The following is a 20,294-nucleotide window of genomic DNA, read 5'->3' as shown; positions in this document are numbered from 1 at the left end:
AGTGCATGTCAGACCAAAGGAGAATCATGAGGTTAACGGAACTGGCCAAGGAGCTCAGAGACAGAATTGTGGCAAGGAACAGATCTGGCCAAGGTTACAACAGAATTCCTGCAGTACTCAAGGTTCCTAAGAGCACAGTGGCCTCCATAATCATTAAATGGAAGAAGTTTGGGAGCACCAGAAGTCTTCGTAGACCTGGCTGTCCAGCCAAACTGAGCAATCGTGGGAGAAGAGCCTTGGTGAGAGGTAAAGAAGAACCCCAAGATCACTGTGGCTGAGCTCCAGAGATGCAGTAGGGAGATGGGAGAAAGTTCCACAAAGTCACCTATCACTGCAGCCTCCACCAGTCCGGCCTTTATGGCAGAGTTGCCCGAAAGAAAGCTCTCCTCAGTACAAGACATATGAAAGCCCACATTGCTAAAAAAAAAACACATGGACTCTCAGACTGAGAAATAAGATTCCCTGGTCTGATGAGACGAAGATAGACATTTTTGGTGATAAATCTAAGCGGTATGGGTGTAGAAAACCAGGCACTGCTGATCACCTGCCCAATACAATCCCCACAGTGAAGCATGGTGGTGGCAGCATCATACTATGGGGGTGTTTTTCAGCTGCAGGGACAGGACGACTGGTTGTCATTGAAGGAAAATGAATGTGGCCAAGTACACAGATATCCTGGATGAAAGCCTCTTCGGGTATGTGCACACGATCAGGAATGGCTCAGGATTTGATGCAGGTCAAATCTGCTCCAAATCTTATCTGCATCTGAGGTCATCTGCGTTTTTGATGCGTTTTTTTTCATAGTTTTTTTTTTTCTCACTTGAAATAAAGCTAACTGAAAATTGCCTTCTGGGAAGGAAAAAAAAAGTTATTTACTGTTTGCAGATATATATTGGGGTTTGTTCCCACTGTCGGTTAATGCTGCGAATTGGGCGCTTTGTACATCTGCAGCGTCCAGCTGTTGTGTGCACCAATGCCTGCGGATCACCTGCAGAGACTGACATATGGCGCGTCTTTCCAGACCGCATCATGTCAATTTATGTAGCAGAGACTGATCTCCGCTGCATAAATTACCCATAGACTTTAGTTAGATGCAGTAAAACCGCATTATCTTCCTAATCACATGCGTATTAAGTGCGGGAACGCAGCTTACTACACGGGTACTAATTTAAATAATGGTAAACCTTGTAACCCAGCCGAAAGTACATGACACATGAAGTGGAGGAAAGCCCAGAGAGCGGTCCCCTCGTTTGAAGTAAATCATTTAAAACAATATAGGGTGGGGTCCTCCTATTTTTGTTTACCAGCCTAGGAAGAAGCAGACCGCTGCGGCCTGGTTTTCCCAGGCTGACGAGGCCCATGGATTTTGGCTCTCACCAGCCTAAAAAAAAGCAGACCGCAGCCGCCCCACAATTGGCACAACCAAAGATGCGGCAATTGTGGCACTTTACCCGGCTCTTCTCACTTGCCCTGAGGCAGTGGCAAGTGGGGTTCATATTTGTGGGATTGATGTCACCTTTCTATTGTCAGGTGACATCAAACCCACGGCTTAGTAATGCAGAGCACCTCTCCATTACTAATCCCATAGTTACATGGTGAATAAAGACACAGCCGGAATAAAGTCCTTTAATTGAAATAATGTATGACACAGACTCCTTTAATAATCTGAATTAAACCATACTTGCTCTCACCTATTCCACCGAAGCCCTCGATTTCCTATAAGAGAAATGAAATAAAAAATCAACGATGTCCTTACCTGTCCACGGAGAAGATATGCATACTGTCCCAGGATGAGTCCAGCTCTGCTACATCTGGATGCCTCACCATGCAGCCTGACATCCAGACACAGCAGAGCTAGAAGCTGATGACCGGAGGTCCTTGGCGGTCACGTGCACAGCAGTTCTCGCAGTCAGCTGATCGATTGCGAGAACTGCAGTGTACGTGAACTTCCGGCTGAAACAAGGTATGCCATTATGTAAATTAGTACACATGCGTAGTGAGCTGCGTTCCCGCAGTTATTATTCATGTGACTAAGAAGATAATGCGGTTTTACCGCATCTAATGATAGTGAATGGGTAAGTTACGCTGCGGAGACGTAAATAGACACGCTGCTGTCTGGAAAGACGCGCCGCATGTCCGTTTTACGCTGGTAAGCCGTGGGCGTCTCTGAACGCATAGTGGAGATGGGATTTCTGCAAATCCCATCCACTAAGCTGTAACATCTGGCCGCTGCTGCTGTATGCAACATCCAATCTGCAGAGTTTACTGACCGTGGGAACATGTCCATCCAGAGTGCTCTGGACCTCAGACTTGGCGAAGGTTCACCTTCCAACAAGACAGTGACCCTAAGCACACAGCTAAAATAACAAAGAAGTGGCTTCAGAACAACTGTGACCATTCTTTACCGGCCCAGCCAGAGCCTGACCTAAACCCAATTGAGCATCTCTGGAGACCTGAAAATGGCGTCCACCAACGTTCACCATCCAACCTGAAGAACTGGAGAGGATCTGCATGGAAGAATGGCCGAGGATCCCCAAATCCAGGGGTGAAAGACCTGTTGTATCATTCCCAAGAAGACTCATGGCTGTTCTAGCTCAAAAGGTGCTTCTACTCAATACTGCGCAAAGGGGCTGAAGACTTATGACCATGGGAGATTTCAGGTTTTCTTTTTTTATACATTTGCAAAAATGTCTACCTTTTTGATCTTTTTCAGTCAAGGGGTGCAGAGTATACATGAATGAGAAAAAAAATTTAACTTTTTGGAATTTACCAAATGGCTGCAATGAAACAGTGAAAAATGGAAAGGGGTGGGGGTGTGTGTATGTGTGTGTATGTAATATATATATATATATATATATATATATATATATATATATATATATATATATATATATATATATATATATATATATATATATAATCAGACAGAAGGACAGAAAGACGGAAATGACCCTTAGACAATTATATGGTACACACACACACGATGGCCCGATTCTAATGCATCAGGTATTCTAGAATATGCATGTATATAGCAGCCACATAGTATATAGCACAGCCACGTAGTATATAACAGCGCACATAATCTATAGCAGCTACGTAGTATATAACACAGCCATGTAGTATATAGGAGCCACGTAGTATATGGCACAGCCCACGTAGTATATAACACTGGCCACGTAGTATATAACACAGCTTGCGTAGTGTATATAGCAATGTGGGCACCATATCCCCGTTTAAAAAAAAAAATTAAAATTAAAAATAGTTATATACTCACCCTCCGGCCCCCGGATCCAGGCGACGCGTTTAGTGATGCTCCTCGCGACGTTCCGGCCCCAAGAATGCATTGCGGTCTCGCAAGACTGCTACGTCGTCATCTCGCGAGACCGCAATGCATGGCCCGGAGCGTCGCGAGGAGCGGGAAAGGCCCCTGAAGGGGAGAATATAACTTTTTTTTTTTTTTTTTTAAACACCAAAAAAGGACACATTCAAGAAAAAACACCAAAAAACAGGCAAAGATGCTTACCTGTCTAAATAGGCCTCAATACAAATGCACAAGCAGGGTGCAGCGGACCCAAACAAAATAGCAAGTGCACAGGTGCAATACCTAATAAACAGCCAGCCTTCAATAAGGGTTTGGCCGTGTGGTACACCAATGCACTAAGATAAAATACTCTGTATGTGGCGTGTTCACACAAGGAATACAAAGCGTCTGGCTACAGCCTATTAATGACGCCATATGGCGGGCTGCCCAGTGCTAAAATGCATCCCGTGCGAACAGAGGCCACAGTGTACAGAACAATTTGGGCCCAGCTGCACCCTGCAAAAAACATACGTGCAAAAAAAACATATAAATATGTTTTGTTTTGTTTTTTTATTATTTTTAACATATCTTTTTAGTATTGATGCTGCATAGGCACACAGGGTTAATAGAAGCGTTAACGGACTGCGTTACACCACGTTATGCCGCGGTGTAATGCAGTTGGTTTAACGGACTGCTATAGCGCTATGTGGGCTGCGGGCACTGACGGCAGGGGAGTAGGGAGCGGCCATTTCGTGGCCGGACTGTGCCCGTCACTGATTGGTCGCGGCCACTGGATATTTTGGGGTTGGCAGGAAGTGGAAAGGGCTTGGATGTGTGGTTTGAAGGAGAGATTAGAGTCTAGGATTACCCAGAGGCAGCGAGCTTGTGCGACTGGGGATTATAGGGGCAGGAGGAGAGGTTGTAGTGCAGTTCAAAATGGATGTGGTGTTCCAGTAGTTCTGAGGCATCGTGAGAAGTTGTTATATGGGGCAATAGTTAGTCTGAGAGAAAGGGTCAAGTAACACAGAACTGGCCTACACTTTGTGACAAGCCCCTACTACTAGAATAACTTCATTAATCCAGTCATTGTGCCTCTCCACCAATGGCAGCCGAATCTCATTTTCATGGACAACCATGCTCCAGCTCAGAGGTAGCATCGGTAGGGAACAACTGCTGGAGACTGGGGGACCTCAGATGGAGCGGCCTGCACTTTCTCCAGACCTGAATCTCATAGAGAACCTCTGGGATCAGCAGAGTCGCTGTGAAGAAGCTCAAAACTCTGTCTCCAGAACCTCAGTGACCTGAGAGCCGTCCTTCAACAGTGGGACGATATGTCTCAGCAGACAAGACCTTCACTTGAGACCAGCAGTAGGCTTCGTTGTCGGCTGTATTTGATGCTGAAGGCCACAGGACAAGTTATTGAGACACCGACTTTTATTGTTGGGGCTCTACCACCACTGTTTTGGGCTTTTGTTTCAATAAATTGTTTACACGCGTTTACAGAAATGCCCAACTGTCACGATAACATATCACTATTGCGTGAACATTTTACATTTTTCTTAAATTTATCCCGAAAGCCAAATATCCCTAACTTTTTGTGAGTAGTGTATGTGTTTGTGGGGTCACGGGACAGGTATATATACATATTGACTGTATACATCTTGTTCTATTCTTATTCCAGAACCCACCCAGATCTATCGTTTTTTGCGGACCAGAAACCTGATTGCAGTGAGTATTGGTCCTTGTCCCTGACAGTTGTCTGTACGGTGGGGACTTGTAGATGTTCTATAGACTACTGTTGTATTGTCAATCCATAGGGACACCATTCCTCTACATTGTGAGCGCTGTGTATCATATGTTGTGACTACTGTCTCCTCTATAGGGGGCGCTATGTACAGATTACTGTCTCCTCTATTGGGAGCTCTGTATATGTAGTGATGACGATGGCTCCTCTATAGGGGGTGCTATGTACAGATTACTGTCTCTGAGGCGCTGTATATGTAGTGATGACTGTGGCTCCTCAATAGGGACGCCGTATATGTAGCAATGACGGTGTCTCTATAGGGGGCGCCGTATATGTAGTGATGACGGTGGCTCCTCTATGGGGGTTCTATGTACATATTACGGTGGTCTCTATAGGGGACGCAGTATATGTAGCAATGACTGTGTCTCTATAGGGGGCGCCGTATATATAGCGATGATTGTGTCTCTATAGAGGGTGCTGTATATGTAGCGATCATGGTGTCTCCTCGATAGGGGGTGCCGCATATGTAGCGATTACGGTGTTTCCTCTATATAGCACCGTATATGTAGCGATGATGGTGTCTCTATAGGGAGCGTCGTATATGTAGCAATGACGGTGGCTCCTCTATAGGGGGCACCGTATATGTAGCGACGACCGTTTTCTCTATTGGGGGTGCTGTATATGTAGCGGTGTCTCCTCTATAGGGGGTGCTGTATATGTAGCGATGACGGTGGCTCTATAGGGGCGCCGTATATGTAGTGATGGTGGTATCTCCTCTATAGGGGGTGCCGTATATGTAGCGGTGTCTCTATAGGGGGTGCCATATATGTAGCGATGACGGTGGCTCTATAGGAGCGCCGTATATGTAGTGATGGTGGTATCTCCTCTATAGGGGGCGGTGTCTCCTCTATAGGGGCGCCGTATATGTAGTGATGGCGGTTTCTCCTCTATAGGGGCGCCGTATATGTAGCAATGGCGGTGTCTCCTCTATAGGGAGCGCCGTATATGTAGTGATGGTGGCGTCTCCTCTATAGGGGCATATTATATGTACCCATGGCAATGTCTCTATAGGGGACGCCGTATATGTAGTGATGGAGGTGTCTCCTCTATAGGGGACGCCGTATATGTAGTGATGGTGGTGTCTCCTCTATAGGGGGTGCCGTATATGTAGCGATGGCGGTGTCTCCTTTATAGGGGGCGCCGTATATGTAGCGATGACTGTGTCTCCTCTATAGGGGGCGCCGTATATGTAGCGATGGCGGTGTCTCCTTTATAGGGGGCGCCGTATATGTAGCGATGACTGTGTCTCCTCTATAGGGGGCGCCGTATATGTAGAGATGGCGGTGTCTCCTCTATAGGGGGCGCCGTATATGTAGCGAGGACGGTGTCTCTATAGGGGGCGCCGCATATTTAGCGATGGCGGTGTCTCCTTTATAGGGGGCGCCGTATATGTAGCGAGGACGGTGTCTCTATAGGGGGCGCCGTATATGTAGCGATGGCGGTGTCTCCTCTATAGGGGGCGCCGTATATGTAGCGATGGCGGTGTCTCCTCTATAGGGGGCGCCGTATATGTAGCGAGGACGGTGTCTCTATAGAGGGTGCCGTATATGTAGCGATGGCGGTGTCTCCTCTATAGGGGGGCGCTGAATATGTAGCGGTGTCTCCTCTATAGGGGGCACCATATATGTAGCGATGGCGGTGTCTCCTCTATAGGGGGCACCGTATATGTAGTGATGGCGGTTTCTCCTCTATAGGGGCGCTGTATATGTAGTGATGGCGGTGTCTCCTCTATAGGGGGGCGCTGAATATGTAGCGGTGTCTCCTCTATAGGGGCGCTGAATATGTAGCGATGGCGGTGTCTCCTCTATAGGGGCACCGTATATGTAGTGATGGCGGTGTCTCCTCCATAGGGGGCGCTAAATATGTAGTTATGGCGGTGTCTCCTCTATAGGGGCGCTGAATATGTAGTGATGGCGGTGTCTCCTCTATAGGGGGCACCATATATGTAGCGATGGCGGTGTCTCCTCTATAGGGGGCACCGTATATGTAGTGATGGCGGTTTCTCCTCTATAGGGGCGCTGTATATGTAGTGATGGCGGTGTCTCTTCTATAGGGGAGCTGTATATGTAGTGATGGCAGTGTCTCCTCTATAGGGGGGCGCTGAATATGTAGCGGTGTCTCCTCTATAGGGGCGCTGAATATGTAGCGATGGCGGTGTCTCTATAGGCGGCACCGTATATGTAGTGATGGCGGTGTCTCCTCTATAGGGGGCGCTGAATATGTAGTTATGGCGGTGTCTCCTCTATAGGGGCGCTGAATATGTAGTGATGGCGGTGTCTCCTCTATAGGGGCGCTGAATATGTAGTGATGGCGGTGTCTCCTCTATAGGGGCGCTGAATATGTAGTGATGGCGGTGTCTCCTCTATAGGGGGCGCTGAATATGTAGTGATGGCGGTGTCTCCTCTATAGGGGCGCTGAATATGTAGTGATGGCGGTGTCTCCTCTATAGGGGGCGCTGAATATGTAGTGATGACTATGTCTCCTCTATAGGGGGCGCTGAATATGTAGTGATGGCGGTGTCTCCTCTATAGGGGGCGCTGAATATGTAGTGATGGCGGTGTCTCCTCTATAGGGGGCGCTGAATATGTAGTGATGGCAGTGTCTCCTCTATAGGGGGCGCTGAATATGTAGCGGTGTCTCTATAGGGGGCACCATATATGTAGCGACGGCGGTGTCTCCTCTATAGGGGGCACCGTATATGTAGCGATGGCGGTGTCTCCTCTATAGGGGGCACCGTATATGTAGTGATGGCGGTTTCTCCTCTATAGGGGGGGGGGGCGCTGAATATGTAGCGGTGTCTATAGGGGCGCTGAATATGTAGCGATGGCGGTGTCTCTATAGGGGGCACCGTATATGTAGTGATGGCGGTGTCTCTATAGGGGGCGCTGAATATGTAGTGATGGCGGTGTCTCTATAGGGGGGCGCTGAATATGTAGCGGTGTCTCCTCTATAGGGGGCACCATATATGTAGCGATGGCGGTGTCTCCTCTATAGGGGGCACCGTATATGTAGTGATGGCAGTTTCTCCTCTATAGGGGCGCTGTATATGTAGTGATGGCGGTGTCTCCTCTATAGGGGGGCGCTGAATATGTAACGGTGTCTCCTCTATAGGGGTGCTGAATATGTAGCGATGGCGGTGTCTCCTCTATAGGGGGCACCGTATATGTAGTGATGGCGGTGGCTCCTCTATGGGGGTTCTATGTACATATTACGGTGGTCTCTATAGGGGACGCCGTATATGTAGCAATGACGGTATCTCAATAGGGGGCGCCGTATATGTAGCGATGGCGGTGTCTCTATAGGGGGCGCCGTATATATGTAGCAATGGCTGAGTCTCCTCTATTGGCGGCAGCATTTTGACTTCTGTCCCGCAGTAATTTTATGCTTCTTCTTGTCCTTTTCCCGCAGCCTATCTTTCTGCATCGGACGCTCACCTATATGTCTCACCGTAACTCCCGATCAAACGCCAGAAGGTAAGGCACGCGGCTTGTTGTCGCTCTCCGGTTACATGAGTGCGGCCCGGGTGCATTTCTCCTATGTCACATAATCCCCCCGAGCTCCAGACCCGTCTGCTCCCCTGTCATACACATTACGCTCCTTCACTCCCTAACCACCGGGGTAGATCCTGTGCTCGCCCTCTGAATGTCACCCGTCTGATCATTTGTCTTTTTTCTCTTTCAGGAAAACCTTTAAAGTAAATGATCTGCTGTCAAAGGTGGAGAAAATGCGGGGCGAGCACGAGACGGACAGGTGAGCTGCCGACTGATGATACAATCGCTGGGCTTTCTGGCTTGTGCTATGGTCCTGTCCTGATACCTTGTTCTTTCCCCTCCAGTCTCTCTGCTCACCTGCAGCTCACGTTCACCGGCTTCTTCCATAAAATTGGTAAGTGTGGGGTTGGTGGGACTTGTGGCACCCCATAGCCTGCAGCTGACTGCTACTGTATCTCCCTCAGATAAGCCATCTCTAAACTCTGAGAATGATCAAAACTCTGTAACCCTGGAGGTCCTGCTTGTGAAGGTGTGCCACAAGAAGCGTAAGGTAAGCGATCCTTCATTGGTCCCCTCCCGCCCGGCCTGTCACCGCAGGTAATCTTGGTCCCCTGCCCACCGGGCCGATTGCCGACCCTCCTCCTGTCCCCGCCGTTGGTGGTCGCCGAGGCTCCCCCGCCGCTGGTGGTCGCCGAGGCTCCCCCGCCGCTGGTGGTTGCCGAGGCTCCCCCGCCGCTGGTGGTTGCCGAGGCTCCCCCGCCGCTGGTGGTCGCCGAGGCTCCCCCGCCGCTGGTGGTCGCCGAGGCTCCCCCGCCGCTGGTGGTCGCCGAGGCTCCCCCGCCGCTGGTGGTCGCCGAGGCTCCCCAGCCGCTGGTGGTCGCCGAGGCTCCCGTCGCTTCCGTTCTTGCTTGGATCGGACTGACTGCAGATGTCCTAATCATCCTCCAGAGAGGTGTGGTGGAGGGAGCAGCAGGGACGATGAAGACTAAACCGTCCTGCGGAGCTGTGTAAGGATATGTGCACACGTTGCGGTTTTTACCGCGGAACCGCGGCGATTTTGATGCTGCGGGTCCGCAGCAGTTTCCATTGCGTTTACAGTAACCTGTATACCCTATGGAAACCGCAAACCGCTGTGCACATGCTGCGGGAAAAACCGCGCAGAAACGCAGCGGTTTATAACCCGCAGCATGTCACTTCTTTGTGCAGAATCGCAGCGATTCTGCACCCATAGAAATGCATTGATCCGCTTAATTCCCGCATGGGGCTGTGCCCACCATGCGGGAAGTAAGCGGATAATGTGCGGGTGGTACCCGGGGTGGAGGAGAGGAGACTCTCCTCCAGGCCCCGGGAACCATATTTGTGTAAAAAAAAAAGAATTAAAATAAAAAATAATGCTATACTCACCTCTCAGCGCTGCACACGGCCGTCCGGTCTCAGGTTTGCTATGCGACCAGGACCTGCGGTGACGTCGTGGTCACATGACAGTGACGTCACGAAGGTCCTTCTCGCACGGCATCTTTGGAACAGGACCGCCGGGTGCAGCGTCGAGGAGATCGGGACGTCAGAGGGTGAGTATAACATTATTTTATTAACATTACTATTGATGCTGCATATTCAGCATCAATAGTAGGAGTAAAATCCCACAGCGGAACCCACAGGACAAAACGTGATAAATCTGCAGGGATAACCGCAGTGGGTTTGCCCTGCAGATTTATCAAATCCGCTGCGGGAAAACCCGCAGGGACCCGACGCAACATGTGAACATGGCCTTACAGAGCGCACTGCTTTCAGCTCTGCCGTCTAGTGCCCTCCATGCTGCAGCTCCTAGTAGATGATGAGCAGTCACTCCTCTGTTCTGAGCGGTCTGCTGGCAGAAGAGACAGGCTACACAGATTTCTCGCACTAGCAGTGGAGTGCAAGTTGCATAGAAAGCGAGGCTTGTGGAAATCTGGTGAGGACGCAGAATGCTTCATGGCCACAAATGGTGTTCTTCCCCCTCACACACTTGTTAGGATGAGGTTCTTCGTAGCATTTACTCTTTGCTGCCTTTCTGCAGTGTAGGAGCGATGCTCTGCTGCTGACATGTGAGGAACTTTGTGTTTTCTTGTCTACTTCAGGATGTCAGCTGTCCCATAAGGCAGGTCCCCACCGGCAAGAAGCAGGTGCCTCTGAACCCTGACCTCAGCCACTCCAAAATCTGCAGCTTCCCATCCCTGGCCGTGTCCAGCAACGAGTTTGAGCCAAGCAATAGCCACATGGTCAAGTCTTACTCCCTGCTCTTCCGCGTCACCCGACCTGGACACCGCGACTTCAATGGCTTGACCAATGGGGAGACCAATGAAAACATTGGTGTGTTCAATATCTGTAGAAACGCACCCTCATTACTACCAACAAGGCACATCTGTATAGAGAATTCAGCATTGTGCTTCACAGCTGTGCTCACTATTCTGCTTATTACTGATCCTGAGTTACCTCCTGTATTATACCCCAGAGCTGCACTCACTATTCTGCTGGTGCAGTCACTGTCTACATACATTACATTACTGATCCTGAGTTACCTCCTGTATTATACCCCAGAGCTGCACTCACTATTCTGCTGGTGCAGTCACTGTGTACATACATTACTGATCCTGAGTTACATCCTGTATTATACCCCAGAGCTGCACTCACTATTCTGCTGGTGCAGTCACTGTGTACATACATTACATTACTGATCCTAAGTTACCTCCTGTATTATACCCCAGAGCTGCGCTCACTATTCTGCTGGTGCAGTCACTGTGTACATACATTACATTACTGATCCTGAGTTACCTCCTGTATTATACCCCAGAGCTGCACTCACTATTCTGCTGGTGCAGTCACTGTGTACATACATTACATTACTGATCCTGAGTTACATCCTGTATTATACTCCAGAGCTGCACTCGCTATTCTGCTGGTGCAGTCACTGTGTACATACATTACATTACTGATCCTGAGTTACATCCTGTATTATACTCCAGAGCTGCACTCACTATTCTGCTGGTGTAGTCACTGTGTACATACATTACTGATCCTGACTTACCTCCTGAATTATACCCCAGAGCTGCACTCACTATTCTGCTGGTGCAGTCACTGTGTACATACATTACATTACTGATCCTGAGTTACATCCTGTATTATACCCCAGAACTGCACTCCCTATTCTGCTGGTGCAGTCACTGTGTACATACATTACTGTTCCTGAGTTATATCCTGTATTATACCCCAGAGCTGCACTCACTATTCTGCTGGTGCAGTCACTGTGTACATACATTACATTACTGATCCTTACTTACATTACTGATCCTTACTTACATCGTGTATTATACCCCAGAGCTGCACTCACTATTCTGCTGGTGCAGTCACTGTTTACATACATTACTGATCCTGAGTTATATCCTGTATTATACTCCAGAGCTGCACGCACTCTTCTGCTGGTGCAGTCACTGTGTACATACATTACTGATCCTGAGTTATATCCTGTATTATACCCCAGAGCTGCACTCACTATTCTGCTGGTGCAGTCACTGTGTACATACATTACTGATCCTGAGTTATATCCTGTATTATACTCCAGAGCTGCACTCACTATTCTGCTGGTACACTGTGTACATACATTACTGATCCTGAGTTACATCCTGTATTATACTCCAGAGCTGCACTCACTATTCTGCTGGTGCAGTCAGTGTACATACATTACATTACTGATCCTGAGTTACATCCTGTATTCTACTCTGAGCTTCACTTCTGTACTGCTGTTCTCTGTACTGGACTGATATAATGCTACTTCTCCCGGCAGAGGTCACAGATGATCTCCTGACCAGACGTAAAAGAAACTCGTCCACTAGAGATGAGGAGAAGACATTTGTGGCACAGATGACAGTATTTGATAAGAACAGGTGATGTCTGGGGTGTCCTGGGTCCTCCCCATTGTTGGTCTGTGTGGGGTGAGCTTGGTGTCCTCGCCCTTCGCAACCATTGTCTGCCGCCGCCTGCTCGGTGTCAGAGCTCTTTGCCCTGTTGCTGGCCGCCTGCTCGGTGTCCCTGCTCTTTGCCCCATTGCCGGCCGCCGCCTGCTTGGTGTCCCAGTCTTGTCCCGTTGTCGGCCGCCGCCTGCTCGGTGTCAGAGCTCTTTGCCCTGTTGCTGGCCGCCGCCTGCTCGGTGCCTCAGCTCTTTGCCCCGTTGCCGGCCGCCGCCTGCTAGGTGTCCCAGCTCTTCGTCCCGTTGTCAGCTGCTGCCTGCTCGGTGTCTGACTCTCCTCTTTGCAGGCGTCTTCAGTTGTTGGATGGGGAGTACGAGGTGGCCATGCAGGAGATGGAGGATTGCCCTGTCAGCAAGAAGAGGGCCACGTGGGAAACTATTCTAGATGGGAAGGTAGGCACGGATGGTGCTGTACTGATTGTGGGAGTAGGCAGGTGCTGGGGCTCTGCATTGACGGTGTGGTAGTAATAGTAGGGCGATAAGCTGCTGCGGTCTTGACTGCTCGTCTCTTTAGAGGCTGCCTCCTTTCGAGACCTTCTCCCAGGGTCCCACCCTACAGTTCACCCTCCGATGGTCGAGTGACTCCACAGATAAATCCACAGCACCCATCGCTAAGCCGCTGGCCACCCGTAACTCTGACAGCACCCTCCAGGAGCCCAAATCTGTGTCTGTGAAGCTCTCGCAGACTGTAGGTGAGTGGAGGGATGGGGCCGAGTGCTACAATCCCTGCATGATTGGGGGGAGCGTCGGTCGTTGCATCATTGAGAGGCTGTGGTGGGAGTGAATCGCTTGGGAACCTCCCTTGACTCCCGGGCCTGCAAATGTCTCTCTGTGTATAGGGGTATGGTCTTTGTATTCGACCATGTGTGTGTTTCTGCGTTGCCGTGGGTCTCTCTCGGTTTCGAGGTGGTGGGGTCGCATGTCTGTGGTCTTCGTCCATGTGTTGCCACGGTCTTCCTCTGTTTGGGGGGCATAGCTGCAGTTTTCGTTTGTGTGTATGTTGCTGCGGTCTTCTTCAGATTAGAAGGGCATGGCTGCGGTCTTTGCCCATGTGTGTTTGTGAGTTGCTGCTGTCTCCCTTGGTTTGGTGGGGTATGGCTGTGGTCTCGCTTCTGTGTGTTGCCACGGTCTTCCTCAATTTGGGGGCCATGGCCGTGGTGTTTGTCCATGTGTGTGGCCTGCAGTCTCCCTTGGTTTGGGTCTGGCATGGCCGTGGTCATTATGTTTGTGTGTTGCCCCGGTCTTCAGTTTGGGGGCATGGCCGCGGTCTTCGTCCATGTGTGTTTGTGTGTGGCCGCGGTCTCCCTTGGTTAGGGGTGGGCATGGCTGTGGTTTTCATGTTTGTGTGTTGTCCCGGTCTTCAGTTTGGGGGGCATGGCCGCGGTGTTCGTCCATCTGTCTGTGTGTGGCATGCAGTCTACCTCGGTTTGGGTCTGGCATGGCCGTGGTCTTCATGTTTGTGTGTTGCCCCGGTCGTCTTCAGTTTGGGGGGCATGGCCGCGGTCTTCGTCCATGTGTGTTTGTGTGTGGCTGTGGTCTCCCTTGGTTAGGGGTGGGCATGGCAGTGTTCTTCGTCTGTGTTACCGCAGTCTCCCACTCTCGGTAGGGGCCCTGATTCTCCTCTGAGTGGATACTGGGACCCTCGGTGGGATACTGGGACAATCCTGTCTTGATTCAGTATGTAGTGTTGGTAGGCCCTTCAGATGTCGATCCTGGGGTCTTGTATTGTGTTCCTCTGGTTGTGATTTAGGGTTAATGAGTGAGGTATTAAAGGCCGGGATGGCTGTTCCCCCTCCTTCCGAGGGCTCGGACAATGGCCTGTGCTATGTTTAGCTTTATTTCACCATTTTTAATGGGACTATTTCTAGTAAGACTTATTGTCCTGGGAGCAGGGGGTCTCACAATATGCAGTATCTCAGGTGCCCCTGATCCTTCCTTGTGTTATAGCTGTGAAGGAGACGCTGCCCCCAGACGTGCAGGCAAAGCGGGAGAAGGAGCCTCCGGCCGATGCAAAGCAGAAGCTGCGCATCTTCTATCAGGTACACAGGCACTTGGTACCGCAGGCTGCAACCTGGGGGGTCCGTACAAGCTCTTCAGTCAGTCCTAGTCTCAAAGGGGGGGGGGGGGGGGGGGGGAGCGGGAGCGCCATTGCACAGTTTCTTAGTTCATGTGTCTGGTTACAGAGGTTCTGTACATCTCCTTAGTCCCTGTCGCTGGGGGAGGCCCGTTCGTCTCTGTCTCTGGGGGGCAGGCAGGTACGTCCCCATAGTCCCAGTCTCTATGAGGCAGGCCGATAAGTCCCCATAGTCCCTGTCTCTATGAGACAGGCCGGTACGTCCCCATCTCTGGGGGGCAGGCCGGTACGTCCCCATCTCTGGGGGGCAAGCCGGTATGCCCCCCTTAGTCCCGTCTCTGGGTGGCAAGCTGGTACGTCACCGTCTCTAGGGGGGAGACTTTACGTGCTCCTTAGTCCCCGTCTCTGGGGGGCAGGCTGGTACGTCCCCCTTAGTCCCCGTTTCTGGGGGACAAGCTGATACGTCCCCGTGTCTGGTGGGGGAGGCCGGTACGTCCCCCTTAGTCCCGTCTCTGGGGGGCAAGCTGCTACATCCCCCTTAGTTCCCTTCTCTGGGGGGGAAGCTGGTACATCCCCCTCAGTCCCGTCTCTGGGGGGGCAGGCTGGTACATCCCCCCCCCCCCCCCTTAGTTCCCTTCTCTGGGGGGGGTGGCTGGTACATCCCCCTTAGTCCCGTCTCTGGGGGGCAGGCTGGTACATCCACCCCGGGCCCCCCCCCCCCCCCTTAGTTCCCTTCTTCTGGAGGCAGGCTGGTACGTCCCCCTTAGTCCCGTCTCTGGGGGCAGCCTGGTACATTCTACTCCCCCCCCCCCCCCCCCCCCCCCCCCTTAGTTCCCGTCTCTGGGGGGCAGGCTGGTACATCCCCCTTAGTTCCCGTCTCTGGGGAAGACCCGTTCGTCCCCTTGTTCCCAGTCTCTGGGCGGCAGGCTGGTACGTCACCATCTCTAGGGGGCAGGCTGGTACGTCCCAGTGTCTAGGGCGCAGGCCGGTACGTCCCCCTTAGTCCCCGTCTCTGGAGGGCAGGCCGGTACGTCCCCCTTAGTCCCCGTCTCTGGAGGGCAGGCCGGTACGTCCCCCTTAGTCCCCGTCTCTGGAGGGCAGGCCGGTACGTCCCCCTTAGTCCCCGTCTCTCGAGGGCAGGCCGGTACGTCCCCCTTAGTCCCAGTCTCTGGAGGGCAGGCCGGAACGTCCCCCTTAGTCCCCGTCTCTGGAGGGCAGGCCGGTACGTCCCCGTCTCTGGGAGGCAGGCCGATATGTCCCCATAGTCCCCGTCTCTGGTGGGGGCAGGCTGGTATGTCCCCATCTCTGGTGGGGGAGGCTGGTATGTCCCCCTTAGTCACCGCTCTCTCCACAGTTCCTGTACAATAATAACACACGGCAACAGACGGAGGCGCGGGATGACCTGCACTGCCCGTGGTGCACGCTGAACTGCCGCAAGCTCTACAGTCTCCTGAAGCACCTGAAGCTCTGCCACAGCCGCTTCATCTTCAACTACGTGGTAAGGAGACATCCAATATCCTGGGGGCAGTGTGTGAAGAGGGTGGGGATGGGCTCTCGTGGACGTTCAGCATCTCCTGTGCTCCTCCTAGTATCATCCAAAAGGGGCTCGAATCGATGTGTCAATCAATGAGTGCTATGACGGCTCCTACGCCGGGAACCCACAGGACATTCACCGTCAGCCAGGATTTGCATTCAGTCGAAACGGACCCGTGAAAAGGACGCCAATAACGCACATCCTCGTGTGCAGGTGATAAATGTGTTTCCTCTGGGTGGGTGCCCTACAACAGAGGTCCGTGTCCTGGTCAATCAGGTTTTAAGTCTACATTTTTAACTTTGACAAGGCCAAAACGCACAAAAGGTGGCATGTCCGAGTTCTACGAGTCTGAGGACGGAGAGGTGGAGCAGCAGCGGACCTACAGCAGCGGCCACAACCGCCTGTACTTCCACAGTGACACCTGTCTGCCCCTAAGACCCCAGGAGATGGAGGTGGACAGTGAGGACGAGAAGGACCCTGAGTGGCTGAGAGAGAAGACCATCACGGTGAGTGCCTGGGGGAATGGTGGTGCGCCTCAAGTGGTCGCTTCCCCTTGTCTTCTCATGCCTTTGTGTCTTCTCATGCAGCAAATCGAAGAATTCTCAGATGTTAACGAAGGGGAGAAAGAAGTGATGAAGATGTGGAATCTGCATGTGATGAAGCACGGGTGAGTTATGGTCATGGGGGGCTGCTGAGGGCATAGAACTTCACCCATCTGGTGGGAGGTACGGACAATGTGTGACACTGAAGATATTGTATCTGCACGTACCTACCATGAGCGTTGGGCAGTACGCTGTCATCCTGGCAGGATATGGCACATATAATGCCATTCTCGCTGCAGCTAATCCCAGTCCCTGGACCGGGAGCAGTGGTGCAGCCGATCAGTGGTGCCTGCCTCGCAGAGGGTAGGCGTTGTAGTCCAGGACACTAATGGTTGCTGTTTCCCCGCAGGTTCATTGCCGACAATCAGATGAATCACGCTTGTATGTTATTTGTGGAGAACTATGGACCCAAAGTAATCAAGAAAAGCCTGTGCCGAAACTTCATGCTGCACCTGGTGAGCATGCATGACTTCAACCTGATCAGCATCTCCACCATTGACCGGGCCGTGTCCAAGCTGCGGGAGCTGCAGGACAAGCTGGAGAGCACAGAGTCCCCCAGCATGATGAGCGAGGAGCCGGTGGAGGACATCTGTATGCAGCAGAGCAATGGCTTCAGCGAGAGCAACGGCAGCGAGCCTGGGCTAGAGAACGATTACATGTCAGGGGCCCTGAAACAGAGCAAAAAGCAGCGTCTGTGAGGACGAGCTGCGCTTCCAGGGCGCCCTGCACAGCAATAGCCCCCTCTGCTGCCCCCCCACCCCAGGGGGCAATACTTACATGTATTTTTTATTTTTTTATACACATTTTTCTTTCTACTCCTCGTGGCTTCCAGGACGGACTCTTATGTTTAGTCTTTTCATAATGACAAATGAAGTTTATATTTCAGCTCCACCGGTTTAATTTTACGGAGGAGGATAAACATGAAATCTGTCTGTGCTGGCCCTTATCATGTAGCATGTCCGATGTCTGTGGACTATGGTCACCAGAGCTGGCCTTGTGCCATCTGCTGCAGTACTGCCCACCCCCGGAGAAGGTGTGAAGATGCACTGATACCTCTTCTGAAGAAGCCTATGCCTGGGGTCTGCCCTCGATGGAAGGGGTCTTGCCTTTTACTCTGGAGTAAATGCTTTCTTGTTTACCCCAGTGCTGGGTCTGGCCCCTGCACTATTGCTTACCCCTGGCAATGGCCTGAGGGCCCTGCATAGTGTCATCTGCTTAGGGTTGAGGTCTAGTCCCCGCAACCCTCTGCATCCCGAGAGAGGGCCCTAAGGCTACGTTCACATTTGCGTTCTGCCGGGCTGCGTCGGGTGCAGCCGCGGCGATGCATGCGTCATGCGCCCATATATTTAACATGGGGGTGCATGGACATGCGTTGCATTGCGTTTTGAGACGCATGCGTCTTTTTGGCAAGTTGCATTTTTTTTGCGTCCAAAATCATGCCAAAAAAGGACGCATGCGTCACAAAACAATGCGTTTTGGTTTGCGTTGTGCGTTGCGTCGCTGACACAGCACCGCACAACGCAAATGTGAACGTAGCCTAAGTAGCCTCTACGCTCTCACCCGGCCCTGGAGCAGGCCTCACTCATTAGTGGATGTCACGTGCATCCATTCCTGGGCCTGTTTTGCTCCTCAATCTCCAGCTCTCTGGCAGTAGCCTGGACGCGTCATCCTTTCTCATAGTGATGATCTGAATATTTATATGGATGGAAGCGCAGCTTGCTCCTTGGTCTCCTCCATGGCTGTGCCCTCAATTTCTTGGCCTCATTCTCCTCTTGTACATAAGGTGGGCTGTTGTGCGAATGTGTGTTCGTTATTGATGCTATTTAATGAGGTGTGGGGGAGGGGCGGCACCGGTTCTGCTGACCGCATCTGTAAAAATAGGAAGGTTCTGTGCTTTGGAGCTGGTTGTGACTGGACCAGTGATTTTCTGCTTTAACCCTTTCTTTGCACATATGTAAAAGCGCATAGGCTCCACGTAGCTAGACTGGCGATGTTTGCACACGATGTGGTGATGGGTCCCTGCGCCTTCCTCACCCCGTGTCCTGGTAACTTGTGTCCATTTCTAATAAACTATGAACTGCGCCCCAAATCCTGCGTCATCTGTACCCCTGCCACTGCCTCGTCTATGACATCATACCATGCCGATTAGTGGGGCTCGTCCTCCGCAGTCAACACTGAAACTTGGTAGGATGATACTTGTTTGGAATACAAACCTTGAAGGCTACAACTTATTTATTGGGAGGAGGTGTTGCATTGTATGTTGGGGGAAATTGTATATTTGCAGAGATCCAAGCTTTAGAGACTGGTAGCTCTGTATAAACTGGTTAAGAAAACAAGGACATTACTGTAGGTGTTTACTATAGGCCACCTGGACAGACTCAAGATATGGACGAACTTTTTTTTTTTTTTACATCAGATGGTTCTGCTCTCAAAACAGTACAACATAATGATCATGGGAGATTTTAACTATTCAGGTATTTATTGGGAATTTATTCGGATTCCAATGACAGCACTACGAGAGAGGGGATCCGCCCTTCAGGAACAGGAAACCTACAGATACAAAAGGGCGGCACCTCTCCCCATGCATCAGTTGGTTTCCTGTTCCTGAAGGGACAGGATCCTACAGATGAATCTCGTAGGAAAGGATCCCAGGCCGGCCGGTCGATTCAGGTAGCGGGGGGGTCTCATACCTCGGCCGGTGCGGAAGCCCCTGGAAGACGTCACGGTGGTCCTGGCTGGACTGCACGTCAGTGACGTAGACAGCAGGGAGCAGAGTCCGGAGGATTCCTGATCTCCTTCAGCGCCGGTAAGTATAGCGCTCCTTTGGTCCATGTGGTGGTGCAGCGCGGTGGTGAGGTAGCGGTGCCAGGAGGGGAACGCTATCCGGAGCGCTGCTGAGTGCTCTTCGGCGTCCTGCATCGCTCTCAGCGTTAGCTGGAGCGTTTCCGGGTGCCGTGACGTCGAGGGGGCGGAGTCAGCAGGCGCTTCCGGGTCACTGGGAAACTGCGCATGCGCAGTTCATCCAAGATGGCGGCGCCCATCGATCCTGAACGCCGGACTCCTCACACACTGCGCTGACCCCCCAGCTGTAGCCTCATCAGCAGGAACCAATGAGAGTGGCGCCAGGCAGCCTGCTGACCGGATCTGAGGGGGATTTAAGCAGGAGCTGGATTTAGAGCTCTGCCTTTGGTCACATCCACATCATGGAGAGTGATGGTGAGCGGCAGCTTCAGCTGTCGGAGGAGGTGTGACAAAAGCCCACGGAGAAGGAGCATGCCAGGAGTGACCAGTCCAGCCGTAAAAGCTCGTCCAAGCAGGGATCTAGAGCATCGACTGGCAAAGAACCCCCTCGTGTTCCGGTACCTTTTTTGGCGTACACTGGTAAGTGATCTACGTGAATGCTCACTCAGTGACGCGGGCCCCTTATACTTTGTCATTCTAGGGGAAGAAAAGTGCAAAGTCGAAACATAAGGAGTGTGCCCTGT

At 51.6% G+C, this 20,294-nt stretch overlaps 1 protein-coding gene across 1 annotated transcript in view; it reads left to right on the top strand.

Moving 5' to 3' along the window:
* The window catches only part of SUZ12 (SUZ12 polycomb repressive complex 2 subunit), a 32,634-nt gene extending 13,736 nt beyond the window's left edge, over positions 1-18,898 (top strand). The window contains exons 2-16 of the mRNA XM_069748757.1: positions 4,983-5,029; positions 8,514-8,578; positions 8,787-8,855; positions 8,941-8,990; positions 9,061-9,146; positions 10,714-10,945; positions 12,417-12,516; positions 12,887-12,992; positions 13,114-13,291; positions 14,547-14,638; positions 16,028-16,171; positions 16,263-16,420; positions 16,515-16,713; positions 16,795-16,874; positions 17,159-18,898. Of these exons, the coding sequence (XP_069604858.1) occupies positions 4,983-5,029; positions 8,514-8,578; positions 8,787-8,855; positions 8,941-8,990; positions 9,061-9,146; positions 10,714-10,945; positions 12,417-12,516; positions 12,887-12,992; positions 13,114-13,291; positions 14,547-14,638; positions 16,028-16,171; positions 16,263-16,420; positions 16,515-16,713; positions 16,795-16,874; positions 17,159-17,507 (1,955 nt within the window). The 3' untranslated portion in view covers positions 17,508-18,898. The remainder of the gene's footprint in view (positions 1-4,982; positions 5,030-8,513; positions 8,579-8,786; positions 8,856-8,940; positions 8,991-9,060; positions 9,147-10,713; positions 10,946-12,416; positions 12,517-12,886; positions 12,993-13,113; positions 13,292-14,546; positions 14,639-16,027; positions 16,172-16,262; positions 16,421-16,514; positions 16,714-16,794; positions 16,875-17,158) is intronic.
* Positions 18,899-20,294: the final 1,396 nt, after the last annotated feature.

This window comes from Ranitomeya imitator, chromosome 2, assembly GCF_032444005.1.
Source record: "Ranitomeya imitator isolate aRanImi1 chromosome 2, aRanImi1.pri, whole genome shotgun sequence".
Lineage (NCBI taxonomy): Eukaryota > Metazoa > Chordata > Amphibia > Anura > Dendrobatidae > Ranitomeya > Ranitomeya imitator.
Note: the sequence above shows the minus strand (reverse complement) of the source record. Positions and strands in the feature narration are given on the sequence as shown.